Source organism: Geospiza fortis, unplaced genomic scaffold (genome assembly GCF_000277835.1).
Source record: "Geospiza fortis unplaced genomic scaffold, GeoFor_1.0 scaffold162, whole genome shotgun sequence".
In the NCBI taxonomy this organism is placed as follows: Eukaryota; Metazoa; Chordata; class Aves; order Passeriformes; family Thraupidae; genus Geospiza; species Geospiza fortis.
The window spans coordinates 423,542-446,638 of record NW_005054316.1 but is presented as its reverse complement, the minus strand read 5'-3'; the positions used below and the strand labels follow the sequence as shown (position 1 = coordinate 446,638).

Genomic DNA, 23,097 nt, shown 5'->3' with positions numbered 1-23,097 from the left:
ACACAGCAGTGTAATAGTATGGAGATATATCCAAAGGCTGAGATTGAATCTCTACTATTAAGTGTGAATTGGATCATAAAAATATATAAATTATACTGGAGTGCTAATTTGTTTGTTTTGTTCATTTTAATTTATTGCTCAAGAATTTTAAGGATAAAACAATCACTTGATTCCATTATTTATCAAAATAGATATGATTACTTACTTTTCAATACAACTTCAGTTTATAGCATATCAGAAAGTTGTTGATATGGGGAGGCTGACTGATCATAAATGGAAGTTCAGAGAGACTTGGGAAATTAAAGCCAGATTGCCTGTCACAAGAAGATAAATCTGTGAGGGTTTCTGTGCATGCTGATGTCTTGCAAAAATTTAAACAGTAGTGAGCTGGATTTTTACTAAGCCTGACATTTGCAGCCCTTAAATTTTGAAAGACTTAGACAGCAGGTATGCAGGTTTTGTGATACTGCAGTAGTCTGTAGTTTTTATCTAATTTTAAAGATGCTTGGAAAATATTTTGCCTTTTGGTTGGTACTTTAATTGTCATGCTGTGTGTGTGGTTAAAGGTGAATCTTGCTTATCTCTGGCGTTAACCCAGCAGCCTACCCAGTATTACACAAAACAGAAAAAAATCTAGTATCAGCAAATTTTCAACCTGTAGGTTTTGTTCTATGTCACACACTGTAGCTAAAAAAGTACACAAGGCATAATCACAATTTCTGAAGCTAGTAAAGCTCTGTGCTTTCACTGAAACTTAGGACATAATCCATTCTGAGATGATCTTTGTTCATCTGCAAATAATCTATGCAGATTATTACACAGCACATGAATATCTCTTAGAGATTACAGTTTTAGATTTCCAGCTGTTTAGTACATTCTACTCTTCTTTTCCTTCATGACTGGAAGGTATTCATAAACTAGCATAGTATGTGTTATAGGTCATGGCAACTCAATCATAAGCACCTTTGTTATCTTTTTTATTAAGAAGTGCTGGATTATAATACCAAAGTCCAATTGCAGCTGGGTCTGGATGACCTAAACCTTCAGTGGAAAAACAAAAATCTGCCATTCTGCATAGGGATAACATGATAGAGTATCTTTTGAGTGACAAATTGATTTGATTAATCTTGCTGAGCCTTGAGACTGTTGAGTATCACTCAGGTTTCTACCACATGTCTTATATTTGTTAACAATATTCTTAAGTCCTGAAGTGAAGGGATTGTCGTAGCTCTGATGTTTGAAGGGAAAAAAAGCCCTGAAACTTGGGATGCCAAGGAGTCTTACAAAACTGAAAAAACAACCACCAACTAAGAATTCTAGTATAATTTTGAAAGCCTCGTGATTTTGAAGATGAGCTGGTAGGTCCTGCCAGTCTTCTACTCAGACTTTAAGAAAGGATAAAGTTTAGTTCAGGAAACTGAAAACAGGCGTGAAGTACTCTGGTAAGGGCCATAAGCTTTAATCAGATATGAGATTGTGAATGTGCCGACATGTGGTCAAAAGCAGAGTCAAAGCATCAGGCAAAGAGGACAGGGCTTCATGGCTGGACTGAAGAAGTCAGTGTGAGAGTGGTGGTATCATGGTGATTAAGGTGAAGGAGTTTGGGCAAGGTAGTTCTTAGGACAGCACCTACAGTATCCTGATGTCCCATGGGAGTATGGAGGCCTTTGTGGCTGGCACTACTGGGGATTTTCAGTAGATGCAAGGAGAAGTTAAAATGGAAAGGAGTCATGCCCTGGTCAGCAGGAATGAGGTTTGGTTTTCCTCTGATCAAGTCAGATTAATAATTTCCAAGTGCAGAAGAGTGAAATGGAAGCACTTGATGCTGGGCCTCCTCTGTTACTGACTCTGTTGTGCCATCTTCAGCACCACAAGATCCATTTGTGATTCAGGACATGGTTTGTGGTCTGTAAGGGGAAGTATTTTGGGCATTTGAGTAATTTTAGTGATTTCTGCTGAGCTCTGGTTCTGCTGGAAGAGTTGGCTAGCAGCATGTTGTCCTTCCTGTAGGTGCTTCCTGGTGTTGTTACTTCCAGGTAACAACATGCCACAAACTAGATTTGAATCTGTTACGTGCAGGAGCTATGAAGGAGCTCCCTTTTGAGTTCCTGCAAGCATGCAGAGCAAGAGCACCTTAGAGACAGCTCATTGGTGATGAGCATGTGGGTTACAGTCCAGCAGAACTGGCCTGTTTTATACAATTAAATCCAATTATGGCTATAAACAACCTTTCTTTCATACTGTGATTGGCTTATGACATGTCTGTGCAAAGTACAGTGGAAAAGACAAGCACACTAGAGACTATAAAATAGTGTGGAGTTACTGAAAGGGGGCCTGAAGTAAAGGGCAAACTGAAACTCAGCATGACAGGTCCTTGGCAATGGTGAAACCCAGTTGCTGCACTAGCTGCAGCCCAATCAATAGTCAACCACAATAGCTACCAAAGAGTTAAACCTGAATGTGAGGAAAGACAAGTGCATGCAGAGGAATAAATTATTCAGTCTGCCACTCACCACATTCAAATCCAGTATTATTGGCTCCCAGGGTGAATTTGTGAATATTGCATTGAAAGGATAGAAGCAACCATAAGGTAGTGAGGTTACTTAAGGGAATGCCAGTGCTGTGAAGTATTATAAAAAGTTTTAAAACCAGACTTAGTTACTTAATATCTCTCATTTTGCAAGTATCCAATATAAACATGTGGGTTGGATGTGGTAGGATTTACTACTTAAACAGAGAATAACTGTGCCAGTGTGTTCTGAGCACATCACAGAATGTACAAAACCCTGGGCTCCGAAGGAAAAATGGCAATTTTAAACTTTACAGTTCCAAGATACATATAACACGATGCTGCTCTGGAGTTAAAATCAGTCTTGCACAAATTCTGCAGCTTAAGGGGTTTTTGATATTGCATGTTAAACCTTCCGGTGGAAAATGGGGTAATTAAAGTGACACTAAAATTCTTAACCTACCTGACCTCATGCTAATTCTCTCAACAAATACCAGTATCATGTTCTTAGATAATTTGTCTGCTTTATCTTCTTATGAGGTAGGTGCCTACCAGAAAGATAACTTCCACAATGTGATTAACTTAAAAAGAGATAAATATACTGCTTTTCATAAGAAAGCTAATAAGGGTCTTCCAGTTCTTTTTCTGTTGTAATCTGGATTCACTCATGTAGGGTAAAGAAGAAAAAGAGCAATAGCTTTGTTCTGCATCCCTCTGCATCTATAGTAGTGACAATACCATATTCTTTGATTCTTCTAAACTCTGTCCTGAGATGTATTAAAAAGAGATGTCTCTGAGACATGAACACTAACTGTTCAGTTCTCCTTGGCACCAGGGAGACAAGATACAGCACTATATCTGATTTTGGCCCCAAAAGAGGTAAACAAGTTGTGAACTGCAGAGGAAACCAAGAAGAATGAGGAAGAGGTTGAAAAGCATGATATGTTAATAAGGGCCAAAAGGAAAAGATTTAATTAGTCTAGAGGTGGTAGTTGTACCCCGTCCCAAAGCAATTATCCATTTAGTAGGGTGATTCCCTGTCATTTGCTTCATCCCTGGAAGGAGCTGGAACTGAGCTGCCATCACTTAAGTGTGAGTGAGTGTTGCTGAGTGATGAAAGCCAGGAGTGCCACTCACACCTCCAGAGGCTGCCTAATATCAGTGGGTACCTGAAAGTGCTGAGTGAACAGAGCCCGTGCTCTCTACCAACCTGTTTGACTTGGCATACATGTGCCGAGTTTGAATGTTGCTGTGTTGCTGTAACTTCACATGCCCGAAATAAACCTGGTTCTGCACTCCCTGTAGTGTGGGGAGTCTCATGCAGCAGATTGGAGGTGCAGGGGTTTTGCTCTGCTGCAACCTGTTGTTGTAGACGAGTAAATCAGGTGTAAGGTATAAGATGAGTGAACCCGAACTGGTGACAAGATGCATCCAAAACTTTGAACATTAGAAACTGTATCTTTGTCCTTTTCTTTGTAACTTTCCCAGACTGTTATTGATGTTATTGTTTCTATAGCTACAGTATATTTTAATAGGACCTAATGGGAGACTTAATGGCAATATTTGTCTATGCTTTGAACTCGGGTCTTTTTAGATTTGTAAGTGTGCAGTGCTTCTTCACATGAAAATTACTGCAAGTTTTGATTTTGACTACACACATCTGTCTTGTGGAACACATCAGGGACCATAGGCTTTGGCAAACACTTCATAGTAATGCTTTTCTTTAGTCTTAATAAATTCGGGGACTGTCTACAACCAAGTTGCCTTTTGCTCCTGGTGCTTCATGCTTATGTTTTCAATTTAGCTTGGTACTTAGGGATGTTGAACCATTAGAGAACACATTTTAATTTAGTCTTCCAAATATGTCATCTGTCTAACAGATGAAATGCATTGTTTGTGGTGGTGAGGGAGGAAGTCACCCTTTTTCAATTAAATTAGTTTCTTAATGAGAATGCAACAGAAGAATATTCTGTTTCTTCTTCTGCCTTACTTTCAATGCTCCGCTACGGCTATACGGCATTTAAACTTTGAAAACAAACAAATTTCGTTTTTAACTTTTCTTGTGGTTTTCTTCTTTTTTCTTCTGGTGTATTTTCAGTGACCCGTAGAGATGACCATGCTGTCTGGTCTGCTTTAGAGTTGATTAATTCAAAAAGCTTGTCTCTGTCTAGCATCATTACACTCTACAGGTGACTGTTTATATAACTGGAACTGTGTGGTTTAGATGGGGAAGAAGGATTCCAGCTAGTAATATATTTTGTTAACTCCCTCGTCCATTCTTCAGTCATGTTTTCTGCTGACATAACTTTGTGTTAGCGATTTTTCATTGTGATTGCTTTAAAAGTGAGCAAGTTGATACTTGTTTGAAATGAGATTTTTGAGCAGCAGTTCCTGAACTTAATTTTGGAAGGCTATCTCTTAGTGGCCTTTGAGTTTGTCTTTAAAGACCATGGAAGGCTTGTGAAAAACTTCAGTTAAAAAGAGCATCCAATGTATCTAAGAAGATCTCAAAGCTGATGACTGAATTATCTGATCTGTCTTCATGAAATCCACAATGTGAGAACAGATATTCTCTGGAAATAATAGAAGATTAATTAAAAAACTAAATGCATGGTGGGTAAAAAAATACTGGAACAAGTTGTGTAAGAAATTCTTCAGGCAGCATGGAAGGATGTGCCTTTTAACATGTCATATATAACTTTTGGGGACACTGGAGAAAGAAGAGAGGCACTGGAGAGAATCACAGATGGACTTCTGACAGCTCTCAGGTTTGTTGTTACCTTATGAGTATCAAATGGGCCATCCCTTTGACCAATTAAACAATTTTTAAAATTCTTGTAATTCTGTCTCAGTTGGACAGGAAAAGAAAATTAAGAGGTTGGACTGGGAAGGTGTAATGCTGTATAAAGATATGCCAGCAAGTGTTTCATTGTTTCCACAATCTTATCAGTACTTTCTGTGTTGGTTGGCCTTACTCACCTGATAAACATGGAGCACTGCCTGACCACAGGTTAGTGTCTGCTCAGAAAGGAGAAGCCAGTTCTGGCATCTGCTTCTGGCCCCACTTGTGTGTAAGGACATGGGTCACTAACTTGCAGGAGGTGTGAATAAAGTATCCACTGTACTCCTGAAATGAGCCAGAGACTGACACCTGGGCAACTTGTACCTGGACTGGGAGATTTTTGGCAAATGGGCAAAATTGTAATGGATTTGTCTCAGTAAAAGTGGAATAATTTAGGCCTATGAGTGAATCCCTACATTGCTGATGCTATAAGTAATTATCCAGCCTAAATTTTTTTTTTAATGGTGCAAAGATTTATCTGCAGACAAAGCCCCCACTGAAGATGAGAGCCTGGGTTTTTGTCAGGTTATCTGTTGAATGGCTCCCTGTCTGAGACTGGCAGACCTCTCTGCAGAGGTACTTGACAGTTATTTTCTGTAATGCAAGTTCATTTGGGTCTAAACTTGCTTTTTCTTCTTGATTTTATTTCACAATGGTTATTCTTTAACTGTGAAACAGAAGCAAAAAACCTGTTTGAACTGACAAGTAAATTGTCATATAACTTTCCAAACTCTTGGAGAGAGCTGTTGTAATTATACTGTGGGTTTTACTTTTTTATGGCTGTAAGTGCTAATTTGTGTAACTCCAAAGTGAATTATATGTTTGAATTGTTTATATCACCTCTGGGCTTTGATGTAGTGCTCAATAAAGTCACTCTGCAATTATTTTGCAGTTGCATATATCGTTACATGAATATCCAGTTGACAGAACATCATCTCATAAGTTAGTCAGTCTACATGATACCTACTCTTAGGTAGTAAGTAATAATAAAATGTAATCCAATTAGCATTTTATAAATGTCCAATTGCTGTTTCTCACAATAGGAGCCTTCTTTCTAAGTGCCTTCTCTGCCACCATCTCTTGTATTGTCTGAGTGTCTTGTGGGTATCATGAGGGGGAAAGGAAAGTTCCTCTCTGGAGACGTTTTCCATTTCTTGCATTTTTAGTTTTGCCTGATACAAACTCACGTTTTTGGAAGTGATATTTCTTCTCCTCAAATAACTTCAACATTTTCTAAATACAGAAAGCAGATTTGCAGCATCCTGAGGGAACTGGTCACATTAAATGCTTGCTGGTACACCAGAACCCTGTGTACTGCATGGCTTTGTGCACTGGACACAGCCTGTGGGGCAGCTGGGTGTGATAAGTGCAATGGTGACGTAAAGAGAGGAAACGTGAGCAGAGTTTCAGGAGTGCATCCCAAAAGCCAACCATACTCAGCAGTGCTGCAAGGGAAGTTCTGGTTACAGCTCATGATTGTTCTTCTGAAGTGAGCTTTGAGCTGCAGTGCTTATCTTGAATCTTGTCCATTAGACCTAAGTGCATTCACTGTGTACTGAAACAAGGCATTGATACATTGGTCTCCTTTAAGCTAAATAAGTGTCTGAAAATAATAGCCCTTTATTTCAGGTTCCTTCATCTGCAGTGAGTATTTGCTGTCATGTCTTTTTGGGGGTTACCATGGTTTGTATGCAGAACAGAATTGTGCTACCTAGGAAGGTGAGTTTCAGAAACAAATGTGAGAACCAGCCAAATTTGGTAACTACTGTCATTTTTCCAAGCTGACAAAGTTGTTTGCATTTAGAATAAAGAATTTACAAAGGGCTCCTTTAATTTTATCTAGTTTTTAAAGAATTACTTTTATAAGATTCACCCAAAGTTCCTGGATAATCCAGTCAAGGATTTAATTAGAATTGGAGTGTAATCTGTAAGCAGTAAAATTGTACTTGACTGAAGTACCAATAAAGAAAAAAATTTCCTCACTATCTTGCCTAGTCCAAACTGCTAGGAAAATCAAAACAATTAATAATTATGAAGCATTTAAAAATATTTCCATAACTCTATGAACTCTCATCATTCATTTAATTTCTGGGATGCTAGGCAAACATGTAGTGTATGTGCTCTTTCTCCTTCACTGACACTTGACAGCATCTACTTATCATGTCTCATGAAGGCTTTCACTTACTTACACAGCAAAGTATTCCAAAAGCATATGTCTAAGCACAGGAGTAATTCCCAACCCACAAGTTGCAGTGATGTGTGAATGGTGCTGCAGAACTGGGACAAGTAGTGTTTGTTATGCAAAGGAATGAACCAAAAAGGGGACAATCCAGAATAGGGTTCATGTTCTCTTTCATTATGGTGTGATAATCAGCATAATAAAATGTGTTCAATTGTTAGCCTTTCAGACACCATTAAGAGTAGTTTTGGGAAAGGTTAGCTACAGCTGTAGCACAGGGATGTTAAATTCATCACCTTTAGACTTCTCTGATAATTGAAGCTGAGATTTTGCATTTCATAGGAAACAAGGCTTCTGAATGAAAGATTGATAAAGAAATATGGGGACTATGTTTCTCATAGAAAACCCTATAAAATGTTACAAAATGGTAAGACATAGTGCACTGTGTGGGGTGTGTGTGGGCCTTGAGAGGCCCTTCTTTGCTTGCTGAATCAGCAGATGTGACATCCTGCAACTTGGAAAGCTTAACTGAGGCCATGATCACCCAAGACTTACTCCTTCCCAGGGTAATTTGGGGAAAAATGGCCTCCACATTTAGTTTGCAGTGCAGGATATCCTAAACACTGCAACCAGTAACAGCAGCAATGTTCATTTGGTTATGAGATGTTACACTGAGAAGCAAAGTGCCGGTAGGTTCCCGTTAAATATAAGGGAATACATATTTTTCCCCTTTTTTTTTTCTTTCTATTTGGCAGTTCTCTTTGAAAGTAGTCTGAAGGGTGGCCTGACAAATCATTTTGCTTCCCTGATGAAGATCTATTAGCAGTTCAAATGCAGTGAAGAAGTTCTCTGCACTGAAAAGTGCCATATGCCTCATCTGACTGCTTTTATGTTAGAATTCCTTCTGCTGGAAGAATGTGATTGCATCAACAGCAGGAGTAGCTATATGTTGAGACACACCATCATTTTGGCCATTCCTTGTGCTGAACACAGGTTGCTTGGAACCCAGGTGCAGGGCCTATGTCAGGAAACATTTTGTGCCACTGCCTTAATAGAAAAGTGATCTTTCCTTAAGTGCTGTATATGCACCACTGTGGGTGAAACTGTGAGCTCCTGACTCTGTTAGTCAGCTTAGACTTGGAAACAGTTTCCTCTGGGCCTGTATGATCACATGCTGCTGTATGCGCTATACAGCAAATACTTGTCTAGTGCAATAGTGTGACTCTAGAATGCCCTTTGCTGAAACAATAGCCTATAGACGTCATCCAGGAACAAAATGAGGCTGCATCTGACATACTGTGAGACACTGAGTTACTTTTTGCTTGTTCTGGTTTCCTGGGGAGGACAGCAGGGTGCAAGAGTTAGTGTGGGCTGGACACCATTCCCAGGGGCCAGGCTGGATGTTGCTGTTCTATTTTGATTTTTAATGAACATCACCTGTACAGAGGTGATCAGACTGTGCCAGTTGGCCTCAGGCCCCCTGTGGCCCTGTGTTTATTATTCTGCACGTAGATCCTTGACCAGTGGCATGATTTGTTCTGAGTCTGTTTGAAAGATTCATGTTTATATTTGAAACTAAAAGGGTTGATTAATTTTAGCTCTGTGCAACTGGTTGTTATTTGGTTTCTTTTGTTTCTTTTTAAGCTGAAGTTTTGCAATCCAAGCATTCATTCCTCCTGCATTATGTCAGCTTGACTTCAAGTTCCCAAACTGTAGTGCAAATTCACTCCTTTAAATTCTTTTTATGGGAGATAGTCAACTAAAGATGAGTATTTGCATTGAGATTACAAGCAGTAAGATCAAGATCATTACCAACATAATAATAATACTAGCCTACATAGTGTTTCTGGAGTAGTTGCCAATCTGTTGCATTTAACTGCATCCCAAGAGGGAAATCTCACCTTGCCATTTCCCTGAGCCATTCTGTTTCTCTTCTGAAGAGCTTCTGCCTTGCTAGGGGAAGTGAATGCTTCTGACCTAGGGCCTAGAAATTCTTCCCTATGTGACTATTGGCTTAAGGTAAAAACATGTGATTGAGAGGTACACAGAAACAAAGTATCAATGTACTGACTCATTTTTTTTTCTCAATCTTTGTTTAGGTACTTCCTTTCCCCAGTCAGGTGGTCTACAACAGAGTTGGAAAGTGTGGAAGTCGAACTGTGGTTTTGCTTTTAAGAATTTTATCAGAGAAACATGGATTCAACCTGGTTACATCTGACATACATAACAAAACAAGACTGACCAAAAATGAGCAGGTAAGTTACTCCTGCTTGTCTTAGGTCCTGGTTTTTTATTATGTATATGAAACTGAGAAACAAAGGCATATGCTAGCAGATAATCCTGTTGAAAAGATGTACTGCTACTTTGTCCTGAGTAATCATGCGGAATTATCGTTCTCTAAGTGACTTCACTTAATAAGAGAAATGGGTGGCAGAGCCAAGAACAACATGATGTGGCAGCTAACCAGAAAAACTAACTTCCAGGGAGACAACTCTTGAATTTAGTCAGCATAGCAGTTAGACTACCAGCAAGGCAAGAAGGATTAGTACAGTGAAGTTAAGTGCAAGCAGATCTGGGACATGTATTTATGTATCTGCAGCCATTTATCCTATAACCAGGACACCTTATTCAGACCTAGCTTGGGTCTTCAACAGAGCAGGAGTAAATAATAGCCAAAAAGGTCCTTTTTGATGACTTTCTTAATTCACTTCCAGTAATCAGTTGCTTCAAAAAGTTGTTTCCCAGGGTCATGCTAACCCATGTTTCTATAATATGACATGTCCTTGATCCTATCTCAACTTTTTGCTTATCTGTCTTTTTCGTGTTTTTGCACAACCCTCACTGAGGGAAGTGGAAATACCGCATGAAACCTCTTTACGCAGACACCCTTTTTCATGTTCCCTTAAAGTTGTAGAAGGATTACTTTTGCTGCTTTGTTTCTGTGACAGATCACTTATTTAAATTTTCTTCACTTCAGGGTACACGTGTACCCACTGCAAGTATCACTTCTGTGAGCAGATTGATACAAGTGGTGCAGGAAAACCTCAGACTCAAAGTGCATGTCAGTAGTCGGATGCTGCACACGTTGCCCGCTGCTGCTATTTTGAGCTGCTGATCAGGTAAAGGCTGCAATTGCTGCCTGTGTCACTTCTAGAAATAGCAGCCTGCAAACCACAAAAGGATATGTGCAATGATCAAAATACGGATGTGGGCCTGTCAGTGACATTGTGCTGTGATTGGGGGTCATTTACTTGCAGCTTGTTCATGAGCACAAGTTTGTTATTTTAGATGCAGCAGTTCATTCCAAATGAAAATTTAGGAGCTGATATTGCTTCTGCAGGTCCCACCTTCCTCCCCTTCAAGGTGTCCCTGGGGTCCCACCGCAGCAGGTTGACCTAACATTCCATAAGTTCAGCCAGAGGTGGGGTGCAGCTGAGCAGGGCTGCCAAGCCAGCCCAAATACAGCTGCTATGCGTGGTTAGATGTGGCACACCAGTGACAGGCTGTGGAGGGGTACAGTGTCCCCTCACTGCCCCTGCTTGTTGTCGCAGACATCTTTTTGTGAAAAATCCTTTCCTTAGGATTTTTTCCTCCTGAGAAGCCGAGAGGCCTCAGGAACAAAATGTAAACAATGATTGTCTGCTGCTGTGGAATGCAACTTGTGAATCTGTGATTGGTCTCATGTGAATGTTTGTAATTAATGGCCAATCACAGCCCAGCTGGCTCAGACTCTCTGTCCGAGCCACAAACCTTTGTTGTCATTCCTTTCTATTCTTAGCTTAGCTAGCCTTCTGATGAGAACTTTTTCTTCTATTCATTTAGTATAGTTGTAATGTAATATATATCATAAAATAATAAATCAAGCCTTCTGAAAGTCAGGTCTCCATCTCTTCCCTCATCCTAAGACCCCTGTGAACACCGTCACATCTTGTGGCCAAGGAAATGCCTGCTCTGCATCTGCTGCAGCATCCCCGTGTGTATCCTATGGCAGCACCGTGCAGCCTGCGATGGTGGCGATATGGTCCCATCAGAAAGGAGTCAAACTATCCCGTGCTACAGAGCCTGTCTGCTTAGTTTTTCTGCTGGGATATGGGTTTTCTGTGGGTAGGACTTCTTGGGTTTTGTTTGTATCTTTTATCAATTTTCATTGCTGATTGAGGGACATACCATAAATCCCAAAAATCTTTCAGATGTTAGTAATCGCCAGCTTTCACTGCGATCAGCTTCTTCCTCTCAGTTCTGTTCTGTCTTTCTCTGGTAGGTGGATTTTCCTTTGTTAAAACATGATACAAGATCACTTCTTCACAGTTTTCTGTGCTTTAGTCCAGTATGTGGAGATTCCAGAGAGACCCAGACTTACTTTTGATGCAACCAGCACACTGACAAATAATTATCTGCATTACCTTTTGCACTCCCAACTGGTTAATTTACTAAACGGCAAATCTGCTGGAAGTATTGCTACAGAGATGATGATTTACTCTATAGATTTCCCTGCCATAATTTGAGTCTCTTTATTTTTATTTATGGTTTATTTCCATAGTTACAATAGGCTCATAATTTATTGAGTATTTTAGCTGAAAAGTGCCTTTGATCACCAGAGAACATGCTTGGAGACAGTAACTATTCTGTTGTTCAGGGCATTTTTAGTTGTCTTCTCAATTTTTAAGAGCAGAATATGAAAAAATAAATGATGTTTTCCACCTTTAATGTGGTGTAACAGGAGGAAGTTAAGGCAATGAGTGATCTCAGGCTCCAGGCATTGGAACAAGAAAAAAGAGAGCTGGGCTGGGCTGTAGGCTTCCAGCATGAGCATGGGCTTCTCACTTGAGATGATATGTCTCTCTTTCTTCTGTCATTTCTAGGTCCTGTGTTTGGTTAAAGCCCTGATCCAGCCAAGACTTTTCTGTAAATATTTAGCTTATGCAGTCTGCTGTTGTTAAACAAAGTTAAGCGTGTAGGTGTTTTTAATGACTGTGGGGATTGCACATAATTGGAATCCATATTCTCATTGCCTTTTCCAGTCTGCTTCCTACTAAGAAATTTTCCCAAATTATGTGTGTCTGCCAGCAATTAGAAGTGCAGCCTTTGAACATCTGTGGGCATAAGGGAGTGAGTTCTGGAAACAGATGTATTAATATATGGCTTGTCATTTGCTATAATATTTTCAAGTAAATTAGAGACAGGAAATAACACATAATATTAACCTAATTGATGTGACTTTAAAATGCTGCTCAAACTGTTGCAAAATGAAGTCTTCCCCTGCCCTGACTTTCCTCTCCACTACCATTTCATTGCATTCAGGGAAGTAAGAATGAGTATGCTTATAGGTATAGAAATGCCAGTCACATACAAGAGTAATTGGTACTTTATCCTCAAATTGTTTCCTTCTACCACCCATCATTATGGCTGTGCAGCCAACTTTATGTGTAATTCCAGTTCAACGCACTAAAAATCCATCACTAATTTTTCTAAAATGCTTTTAAAGACAGAAAATTGGTCATACCAGCTTGGGGAGGTGAAGAAATTCTTGAAACCATTCCAAGCTTTTGAGAGCTGAAAATGAAGATCTAGTCTCATTCCTGGGAGTTGTGAGTTGTTTATGGAAATGAGTACTGAGATGAAAGTGATATACCAAAATTCTTGTAGGTACTTGTGCCTCCTGAGCCCTACATGCCTTCAGTAGAGACTGAAAACAGTGGAAGAATGTAAAGAGCTCACAGGGAAGATAGATACAGAGGGGTTTTTTGGTCCTTTTTGTGTCATTATTTGTGGAGACCATGGTGTGATACAGCAGACCACATTGGAAAATCCCAGTTGCCTCACCATCTTTATATATTTTGACCTCAAATTCTCACACTGAAATACAGCATCTTAAATTTAAAAAGTAACGTTTTGGCTGTTGTTTGGGTGGCATTGCTACGTGGTTATTTCCTTTTGTTCCTAGTAGAATTTACTTACTGCAAACCTCAAACAAAGTGGGGTTGCTCTGAGTGGTTAGCACAGGGACTGGACTAGCCATCTCCAGAAGAGAGAAAGGTGACCTGTCTTGAAGGCCAGAGTTGAGTTTTTGTGCAGGGACGATGCTGAGGCTAGAGAAAATCCATCCCCATCCAGCCCTCCTGGAGTCACTTCACGGTGCCATCTGCTGGAGCATTATTTGCAATGCAGCACCAGCCCATTGCTAGTTAATTTCAAGAGCTAATTAGTGTATTTTTCAGCAATGTTTCACTGAAGCTGCCTAATTCCTGCAGGAGAGCTCTGGGCAGCAGTGAGAGAGAAATAGCTCTTTATGGGCCCTAATCCTAGCAGGTACATGCTCCTTTTGTACTTCTCCAAATATTTCTACAGCTTCTCCCTCCCACCATGGATATGTTCTGACTCATCTCTTTCCTAGCAGAGTTTGCCAGGGTTGTTTATCTTCTGCTGCTTTTATTTCTTTTCAAACTTAGAATGATATGATCATCTGTACTTGTATGTCATTCTCCTTCATCACTCATTTCATCCAAAAGCACTTGTTTTCTTCAGCCCTCATCCTCTGCTCACTCTTGCTCTCTGTGGTTGGATCCTCTACGTCTTATTTTCTTTCATTCTTGTTTCATCTTATAGAAACAAACAAACAAAAAATATAACAACCAAAACCAACCAACCAAACTTATTCTTCTGAGAGATGGTGGAGATTTTTCTTTTGGTTGTGTTTTTTTTTTTTTCAAATTAACATAATCTTAGAAAGAGGAAGGGCTCACTATATCTTTCTGAGCAATGCATTTGAGTTGTTAGCCTGAAAGCAGTTCCGGACAGCGTGATAAGAGAGAGAGAGGCCCAAGGGAAATATGGCCACAATTTGCATGTGGCCATGAGCCATTACAGTTATTTATTTTTCCCTCCTGACATCTGTGTGTCATTTCAGTTGAGCCTTACTTACCCTTTTGGCAGGGTTTTTAGAAGAATGGATTTTGCTTGTTTGTTCTTATGCACATTGTAGCTTTATCCACATCTGCTTACAAGTCCAGTTGATCATTAAATGTCTAAATATGAAGGTACTCTAAGTCAAAACAAAATTCTGTTTCTGCTTTAGAGCAAGCTGTTGTCTTAGCTCAAGAGACTGAGTTTGGTAGCAAGAGATCAAAAAAAAAAAAGCCAGGAGCCAGATGCTGTCCTGCACTGTGTGCATCTTTCCAGCCTCCCTTTGCTGCTGAGGCTGAAGTGCCTGTGCTTGTCCAGCCACAGGTTCTGTGACACTGACATCAGGTGAAATGGAGTGAGAAGCGTGGCAGTGCTGTGATGTGAATCTGCTTCCTGATGGCAAATTGGTGCCAGTGGGAACCAAGGGAAGCTCATGTGGTGCTTTGCAACACTGGCGTATACCCTCAGCTAAGTTTATCTAGCAGTATTCTACTAGAGCTGCCTGTGTTTTCAGATTTAGTGAGATTACTTTGTATGGGTATAGTATCTTTATATCCCCATATTTATACACTAGTAAGGTTTTTTCATTTATGGCAAGAAGGAATTACAGCGATGACCATAGAGGCATGAACAGAGCTTTCATACCAGATCAGTAACTTCCTTTTGCTGTCTTTGTTCCTTACTTCATGCAGATAGAGCAACACAAGTAAAATGCAAACTATAACATCAGGCTTTACACAGTTCTGAGAATTTCACTTCTCCCGTAACTTGTGTCAGTAAAAAAAACCACCAAAACCAGAAAAAGAGTCTGTAGCAGGTTGACTATCACAGAATGCAATTGAAACATCTGATACACAGGCTACAGGGTCTTCTATTGTTTGATTCTGCTAGGTGGATGAATGTGAATGAAGAATATAATTTTTTGGCAGAGTGAGTTACCAGTTCTAAAGAAATGTCAACATACTGGTTTGCTAGGAAAGCCTTTGTCTCTTCAGAGCATGAAGAAACAATACTCAGTTCCTTTGTGCTAAGTATTGCAAAGCTCCCTGGGCTTTCTAATTCTGATCTGGACAAGCTTTCCTCTTCAGGTTTATCAATTTCTTGCCCGATGTATTTATATTGTACTGAAGAAGCTGTGCAAAGACCAGTTTATGCTTGAATCAAGCAGTCCAGACTCCATATATGACTAGCTAAGGAAGGGATGCTATTCCCTTCCTATTTCTTTAAATTCCTTGTGTTAATTTCTTTAATTTCACATGTTCTCTCCATATTCTTCTGTTTCTCTTTTCCATTTACATTATCTTTCTTTTAGTGATCTCGTTTTACGTTCCATGTCTTTGGGTTTTCAGTCTTTTTTAGATGTAACATACCCTGCTATACTTTCTCAAACCTAATATGCTGTGATGTATAAGGTCTGTACCTCAAATACCCTGATGTGCTCAAAACAGTTGGACAGGAAAAGGTCCATGCTGAGAAGATGGACAAGCTGAACTGTTTGCTTCAGTGGTCATAGTGTATATGTGTGTATAGAATTGTTGAAGACAGAGGGAAAGTAGAGAAAGTCTCTAAGTGTGTGCACTCCTTTCTGGCAGTTGAATGGCAGTCGCTTATGTTGGCTGAAAGAAGGCAGAGTATGTGCACTGGGGAAAAGTGGAGGATGGATAAGAAGCAATAAGATGTGATATAAATTACAAAAACCATGGCAAAATATCAGTCCATTGAAACTGGACATTAGAAGGGGAAAAAATTTGGCAACTGCCGTCTCTTAAATGTGGTTTGGTATTTGCTATCGCATGGGCAGAATTTTTTACCATGCTCTTTTTGCTGCTAGTAACTCCACATATGCCAGTTACTTTATTTTGACCACACAACAGGCTGGACTACATGTTCTTGCTTATTTTATCTATGTCAGCTATAGCATTCCAGTTTTAAGAAATACATTTTTTAATTACTGTCTCCTCACACAAATTAATATGACTCAAATCAGAACATGTAGTTCACAGACGTGCTTCTTTTTTTATCCAGTGTATGAATTGCTTTCTACTACCCAGTTTGCAAAATCAATAAACGTGTCATTTCAAGTGTATTTCTGTTCAGTGTCCATAACATAGCCTGCATTTGAAGACAGAACAGAAAATTAGAAATGAAATCTTAGGAAATTAATAAGAAGGAAGCAAAATGAACTGAAACATCGACTTTCTAGCATGATGCTTCGCTGGATACCTCCAGCTTCCCGTAAATCATAGCTAGAGTTCAGCTCACACAAAATAGATTACATATCTGTGTTTACATTATTCTATTTTAATGATCTGAAAACTCAAATTAATTAATTAATTTTTTGAAAAAGTTAACATTATGTGAATGGGCCTGATCTAGAATTTAGCATCATCTTTCTAAAAGTGCCCATTCAGTTTGTACTCCTAATTTACTGTAATAGTAAAAGGAATTGCAAGTCCTGATTTCTATACTTAATCAAGCAAATCAATTGGTGTCTTGACTGTGTTGGCAGTGTTTATTGTTACACAAAAATGACCATTGGTTCGGCTCCTGCTTTCCCTTACAGACATTTTGCATTTTTGGCATTGGGATCAATAGAGCCAGTATCTTCAGAGGGTAGCTGCCATTTGGAAGGCTCTTGCAGATTTAGAGAGTTTAGATTTTTCCTTGAGTTTATGCCTTTGTTTAAACTGATACCCTCTTCTGGAAGTATTTTGGAAGTACGTAAGCTCCATGGTAGCAGAATGGTGTCTGCAGCTCAACCTTTCTTGCTTAGACATAAAATATTCATCATGCTATCTTGATGACAGTGTTTGGGAGGGATAGTGGGGAAGGAGGTCCTGAGTAATTCAGACTTGAAAATTATATCATGATCTGTTGTTTGAAAGTTTTATGTTTGTCTGAAATTGTGCATTGATGTAACGTGGAAAATTTGATTTGTTAATTCTTTTTAGATGGAATTGATTAAAAACATAAGCACTGCTGAGCAGCCCTATTTATTCACTAGACATGTTCATTTCCTCAACTTCTCAAGGTAAGGCATTTTTTTGGTCAAAAATCTTTTTCATTGATTTCTATTAATTGTAATACATAAAACTTTTCCTATTAATTGTAATACATAAAACTTTTCCCCTCTTTTACTCATACACAATACAATGCACTTTTTTTTCCTTTCTTCTGGCACTAGAATTCACATTCTGAAGTTGTTGGTTTCCCCCCCCCCACACTCACTTTTCTGTAGCTTAATTATGTACAGTATGTTTGTGAAAAGCCAGGATGCTATTATATGTTTTTGCCTTTTGAAATTATTGTGATTTATAATATTTCCAGTCAACATGCAAGAGATGGTAACTTAGGACTTTAAACTGTACACTTGTGTTTTAAAAGCGGCAGAACACTTCTGTTAACATTTCATCTGCGTATAGCCAGACACTAAAAGGAGATCTAAATCTGCACTGAGTTCATTAATTTTGTGCCTGGAATAACTCTTCACCAATATAACCAATTTAATTTTGTTCTGACAAAATAGTCCCCATTCCACAGGCTATGGAAGTATTTTTAAACCATGCAAACAGATTACACTCTGTATCATGGGAGTGCTGTTTCTTCTGGCAGATATTTAAAAGTATGCTGCAAGACTCTAGAGACTTTTATAGCACGGAATGTGAAGAAGATTGAATTTGGATGAAACTTCTAAGGAATTTTTGGAAGGACTTGAATGAGTGATGCCAGTTAGCATTTAGCCAGGATGCAGAGGTTAAAGCTGACTGCAGATGCTTATTGCCCAGGCTGTAAGTTTAATCTGGAAATGATATTCAGGAACCATGCTATCTGTGTCACCAGATTGGACTCCTTTAATTTAGATTTCTTAAAAATTGGTAGAATTATGATCATACTGCAGATCTTTGCCAAAGCCTGCCAAATACACAGCGTGGTACATTTTGTTTGCATGGTAATGTGAGTGCATGGCTTCAGGTTTCTGTAGACAGTGTAGTAAGAAATTATAAAATTGGGGACAGGATGTGTTTATTTTTGTTTTCTTGGAAAATAAAATATTTTGAGCAAATGGAAATTCGCTTGATATAGACCTTAACTATGGGCATGATTTTTTATATGGAAATGAGGAGTTAAACAAAATTTTGATCTTCTGTGTTCTCTCTTCTGATTCCTTGAGAGCTCTGTTTCTAATGTACTACCTTTAAAAAAATAAAAATAATTAGGACTTCACACTTTCGGTAAATGATCTCTTTCCTCTTCCAAACTTTTTTGCAAGACCAAAAGAGTAGCCACATGTGAGGGTCAAAGGGATGTTTCCTGATTAGACTGATTTTACAGAGATGATATTCAACATCAGGTATGAGAGAACAAGATCAACAGTCTTAACCTCTTGCTCCTCCCTATAGATCCTGTTTTCTGTACCTATGGTACATCCTTGCCACTAAGATACCACGTTTCTTCTGTAGTGTATACATTATGTATCTACAAAGTATTTACCTTTTTCTTACAATACAAATCTGCAAATATAAAACAGTTACATAAGATGTATAAAAGTATTTGTAGTTTCTCTTTTGGCTCTTTGTTGCAAACTTGAAAACATACCTTTTGTTTTATTGAGAGTATCCTTGGTTTACCTAGTAGGTGTGAAGTAGTGAAAAGGCTGATGAGTCTTCCAAATCAGACAGCATTGAATTGCAGCAACATTGCATACTAGTGTTCAGCATTTCTTAGTGTTTTCTCATAAATTAAACATACTTTGTTTCAAAATTTATTAGCAGTGTTATACTTAACAATGAAGTAGCATGTTTTATATTTTCTTGGCTATTTAATTCTAGGATGATTTTTTAAACTGATTTCTTTAGGAAATGGATTGTCAAATATTGCATTTACAGAAACTTCAGGATGTGACTTAACTACACATTAGAAATATTACAATATTATGAAAATGTTCTAGTTTTGCTTGATTTCTTTAAACTATTTCTTTATAGAAACCTTCCTACCTGTAGTGGTTAGCTGGACTCAGACTGTCTGTGGAATACTTTTCTTCCAATTTGCCCCAGCTTTTCTGCCAGCTCAATATAAAAGTCATACAAAGCTCCTCAGACAAAAAAAAAAAAAATGGGGCTCAGAGTATTGATGTGGTGTTTTCTGGGTGACAGCTGAAGACCTCAGACAACAGCTTGGCGTGAGCAGCCAGCACAGTGGGGAGCAGGACAAATGCACAGGGATGGGTAGGAGATAACAGCTGACTCCTGACTGCAGGTTTAGGGCAGGTCTAGATCTGTGAAAGGCTCAGCTTGAAGATTAAAGAACCCTATTTTGGTAAAACTTCATGCTCCCTTCTGGGAAAAGGCATGAGACTTTCTACATGCCATTGCAGCAGAGCCATTACTGGATTCTGTGAATTTTTGCAGGAGCAGCCTTTTTGGACATCAGTCCAGTGACTCATTTCTCTTGTTTGGCATTTTATACCTTTGAAACCAAGTTTTTGTTCCCAGGAAGGAATAAGAAAAAATTTATTCTCCTTCGTCCTGCATATACTGAGCTGGCAGACAGGTAGGAGTTAGAAGGCATGTTACTTTGCTACCCTTTTGGTTGGTCACAATAGGAACAAAAGGAGTCTCTTCTGCTTGCCTTGCACCTCTCTGCTTGAGTGTTTTCAAGATGTGTAGGGTTTGCATTAAACCATTTAGAGCATATCACCAAGGTACTAGAGAAGCAGAGAAAATATAAGCAGTCATGAAAAATGTGAATCTGATTTGTTTTGGCTTAAAATAGAGATGTAAAGTTATTTAGGGTAGAAAAGATCCTAAAGATCATCAAGTCCAGTTGTTAACACAGGACTGCCAAATTTGCCCCTAAGCCATGTTCCCGAGTGCCACATCTACACGTCTTTTAAACGCCTCCAGGGATGTGGACTCAATCACTCCCCCAGACAGCCTGTCCCAATGCCTGACAACTTTTTCCATGAAAAAAATTTTCTGAACATCCAGTCTAAACCTCCCCAGTGCAACTTGACGCTGTTTCCTCTTGCCTGGTCACTTGCTGCTTGGTAGAAGAGACCAATCCCTGCCTGGCTACAAACCTCCACCTCCTTTCAGATAGTTGTAGAGAGAGCAGTAAGATTTTCCATGAACCTCCTTTTCTCCAGGTTAAAGAACTCCAGCTCCCTCAGCCATTTCTCATATTACTTACGGTGTTGACCCTTCACCTGCTCTGTTGTGCTTCTCTGGACACATTCCAGCCCCTCAGTGTCCCTTTTTAGTGAGGGGCCCATCACTGAAGTGAGGTGTGGCGTCACCTGTGCTGAATAGAGGGGAAGATCAGAGCCCTTGTCCAGCTGGGCACGCTGTTGCTGATACAGGCCAGGATGCCACTGGCCTTGGCCACCTGGGCGCACACTGGCTCTTGTTTGGCAGCTGCTGACCAGCACCCCCAGGTCCTTTTCTACCAAGGAGCTTTCCAGCCACTCTGTCCCCAGCCTGTAGTGCTGCTTGGGGGTGTTGTGACCCAGGTGCAGGACCCAGCACCAGGCCTTGTTGAGCCTTATATGATTGTCCATCAATCCAGGCTGCCCAGAGCCCTCTGCAGAGCCTTCCTACCCTTCAGCAGATCAACACTCCTGCCCAGCTTGGTGTTGTCTGAGGGTGCACTTGATCCCCTCATCATTATTAAAGCTGTTAAACAGAACTGGTCCTATACTGAGCCCTGGGTAGCACCCCCTGTGACTGGCTGCCAGCTGGATGTAACTCCATGCACCATCATTCCTGGGCTTAGCTGTCCAGTTTTTCACCCAGCAAACTGTGCACCCATCCAAGTCATGAGCAGCCAGTTTGTCTGTGAGAGTGGTGGAGGAAGCTGTCACAGACTTTGCTGAAGTCCAGGCAGACAACATCCACAGCCTTGCCCTCACCCACTGAGCAGGTCACCTTGGAGGAGAAGGAGGTCAGCTTGGCTAAGCAGGACCTGCCTTTCACAAACCCAAGGCAGCTGGACCTGGTCCCCTAGTTGTTGTGTGTGTGCCCTGTGATGGCACACAGGATCATCTTTTCTACAGCCTTCCCTGGCCCTGATGTCAGTCAGGCTGACAGGCCTGTGCTTCCCTGGAGTCTCCTTCCAGCCCTTCTTGTAGATGGGCCTCACGTTTGCTGACTTCCAATAACAGGGATATCTCCACTTACCCAGTACTGTTGGTGAGTGATAGAAAGTGGCTCAGTGAGCACTCCTGCCTCAGCAAGCACTTCTGTACCCTTGGGTGGATCCCATCTGGCCCAATAGACCTGTGTGTAGCTAACTGGTGCAGCTGCTCTCTGACTCTTTCCTCTTGAATTAAGAGGACTTTTTTCTGCTCTCTGTCTTCCAACTTGGGGCAGGGTACCCCAAAAATAACTAGTCTTTTATTAAAACCTGAGGCAAAGATGGCATTAAATACCTTAGTCTTTTCCTCATCCTTGTTGGTGCTTCCCAGCTTCCCAAACAGTAGTAAAAAAAAACTTGTTAATTTTTTTTAACATTGCTGATGTGAATAGCAGCAGTGACAAATCAGTTGAATTTTCTGCCTTTGTGCCCTGTACCCGCTTATAAACCTGTCAGCACTTAAAGCTTTCTGATTATTCAGAAAAGCATTTACTTATGATTGCTTCCAAGTGAAAACAGAAAAAAAAGGCTATATCTTCTTTCCAGAATAAATCTCTAGTGGAAGTGAACTAAGCCTTCACTGGTGAGTTTGAGTACATACATGCATGTTTCTGAAGCCCCATTAGTTTTGCTGAACAAAGTTCTAAAACCTTGAAAATCTAATCCTGACCTGAATGCTTGCCAAGGCGATTTTCCCATCACTCTTGAACAGTTTTTTAAGAGTGCCTGTTGGTTCAGCTGAGTAAATGAATCCCTCTTTACTGCATCTTCATCTTCTGATACAGTACTATCTTTTCTCAATCCAAAGTAGTGTGAAGAGGCAGACAAAATGATAAATATTAAAAAGAGACATGAAAGCAAAAATTATTTCCAGCTTTGAACAGAAGATAAAAAACTGTCTTGTTCTTCTTTCATGTTAGTGAATTTCTATATAGCCCTTGTCACAGAGAAAGCTTTTATGCAAAGTGTTTTGCAGCTTCTGTTCCCAGTCTATCCAGTGCAGTGATGGTTAGGTTCAGAAGATGACCCCATGCTTTCTTGAAGGGTGGCTACTCCACCCAGCTCATTTTATAGAAAGTGGTGCTGGTTTTTTGTGGGTTTGGGGATGTTTATTGTCTTTTTCTGACTTGAAGTTTATATAGTAATGTTGCTGGGAAAAACAGCCAAAGTGTTAATCAGGAGCAAATATTAAATAATGTCTCTAAGCAGGTAAAGTTTTATTTGTTGATATATTTCCTGAGATTCCAGGTGTTGCTGGTAGATCCTGGTAATACAATGTTGAAGTGCAGAAGCTGTGAAGAAGCAGAATAACCTGCAGAGAGATAAAAAGCTGTTTCAGAATAGCTGCAATTTGTTCACTGTGCATTACCATAAGTGCCTGTTGTCATCTACTTAGTCCAAGAAAAAAATACTCAGGAAGAAGCTTCAAATTCGTGGAAAAGTCCCTCTTGATTTCTCAGTAATCTGCTGAATTAACTGTAACAGTCACTGGGCAGTGACTCAAGACACTTGGAGAGTGCTCCAAGTGTCACA

The 23,097-nt window shown here is 39.8% G+C and overlaps 1 protein-coding gene across 1 annotated transcript in view; it reads left to right on the top strand.

The window, feature by feature from the left end:
- UST (uronyl 2-sulfotransferase) overlaps window positions 1–23,097 on the top strand; it is a 99,148-nt gene that overhangs the window by 7,751 nt on the left and 68,300 nt on the right. Inside the window, exons 3-4 of the mRNA XM_031056238.1 lie at window positions 9,630–9,785; window positions 17,385–17,464. Of these exons, the coding sequence (XP_030912098.1) occupies window positions 9,630–9,785; window positions 17,385–17,464 (236 nt within the window). The remainder of the gene's footprint in view (window positions 1–9,629; window positions 9,786–17,384; window positions 17,465–23,097) is intronic.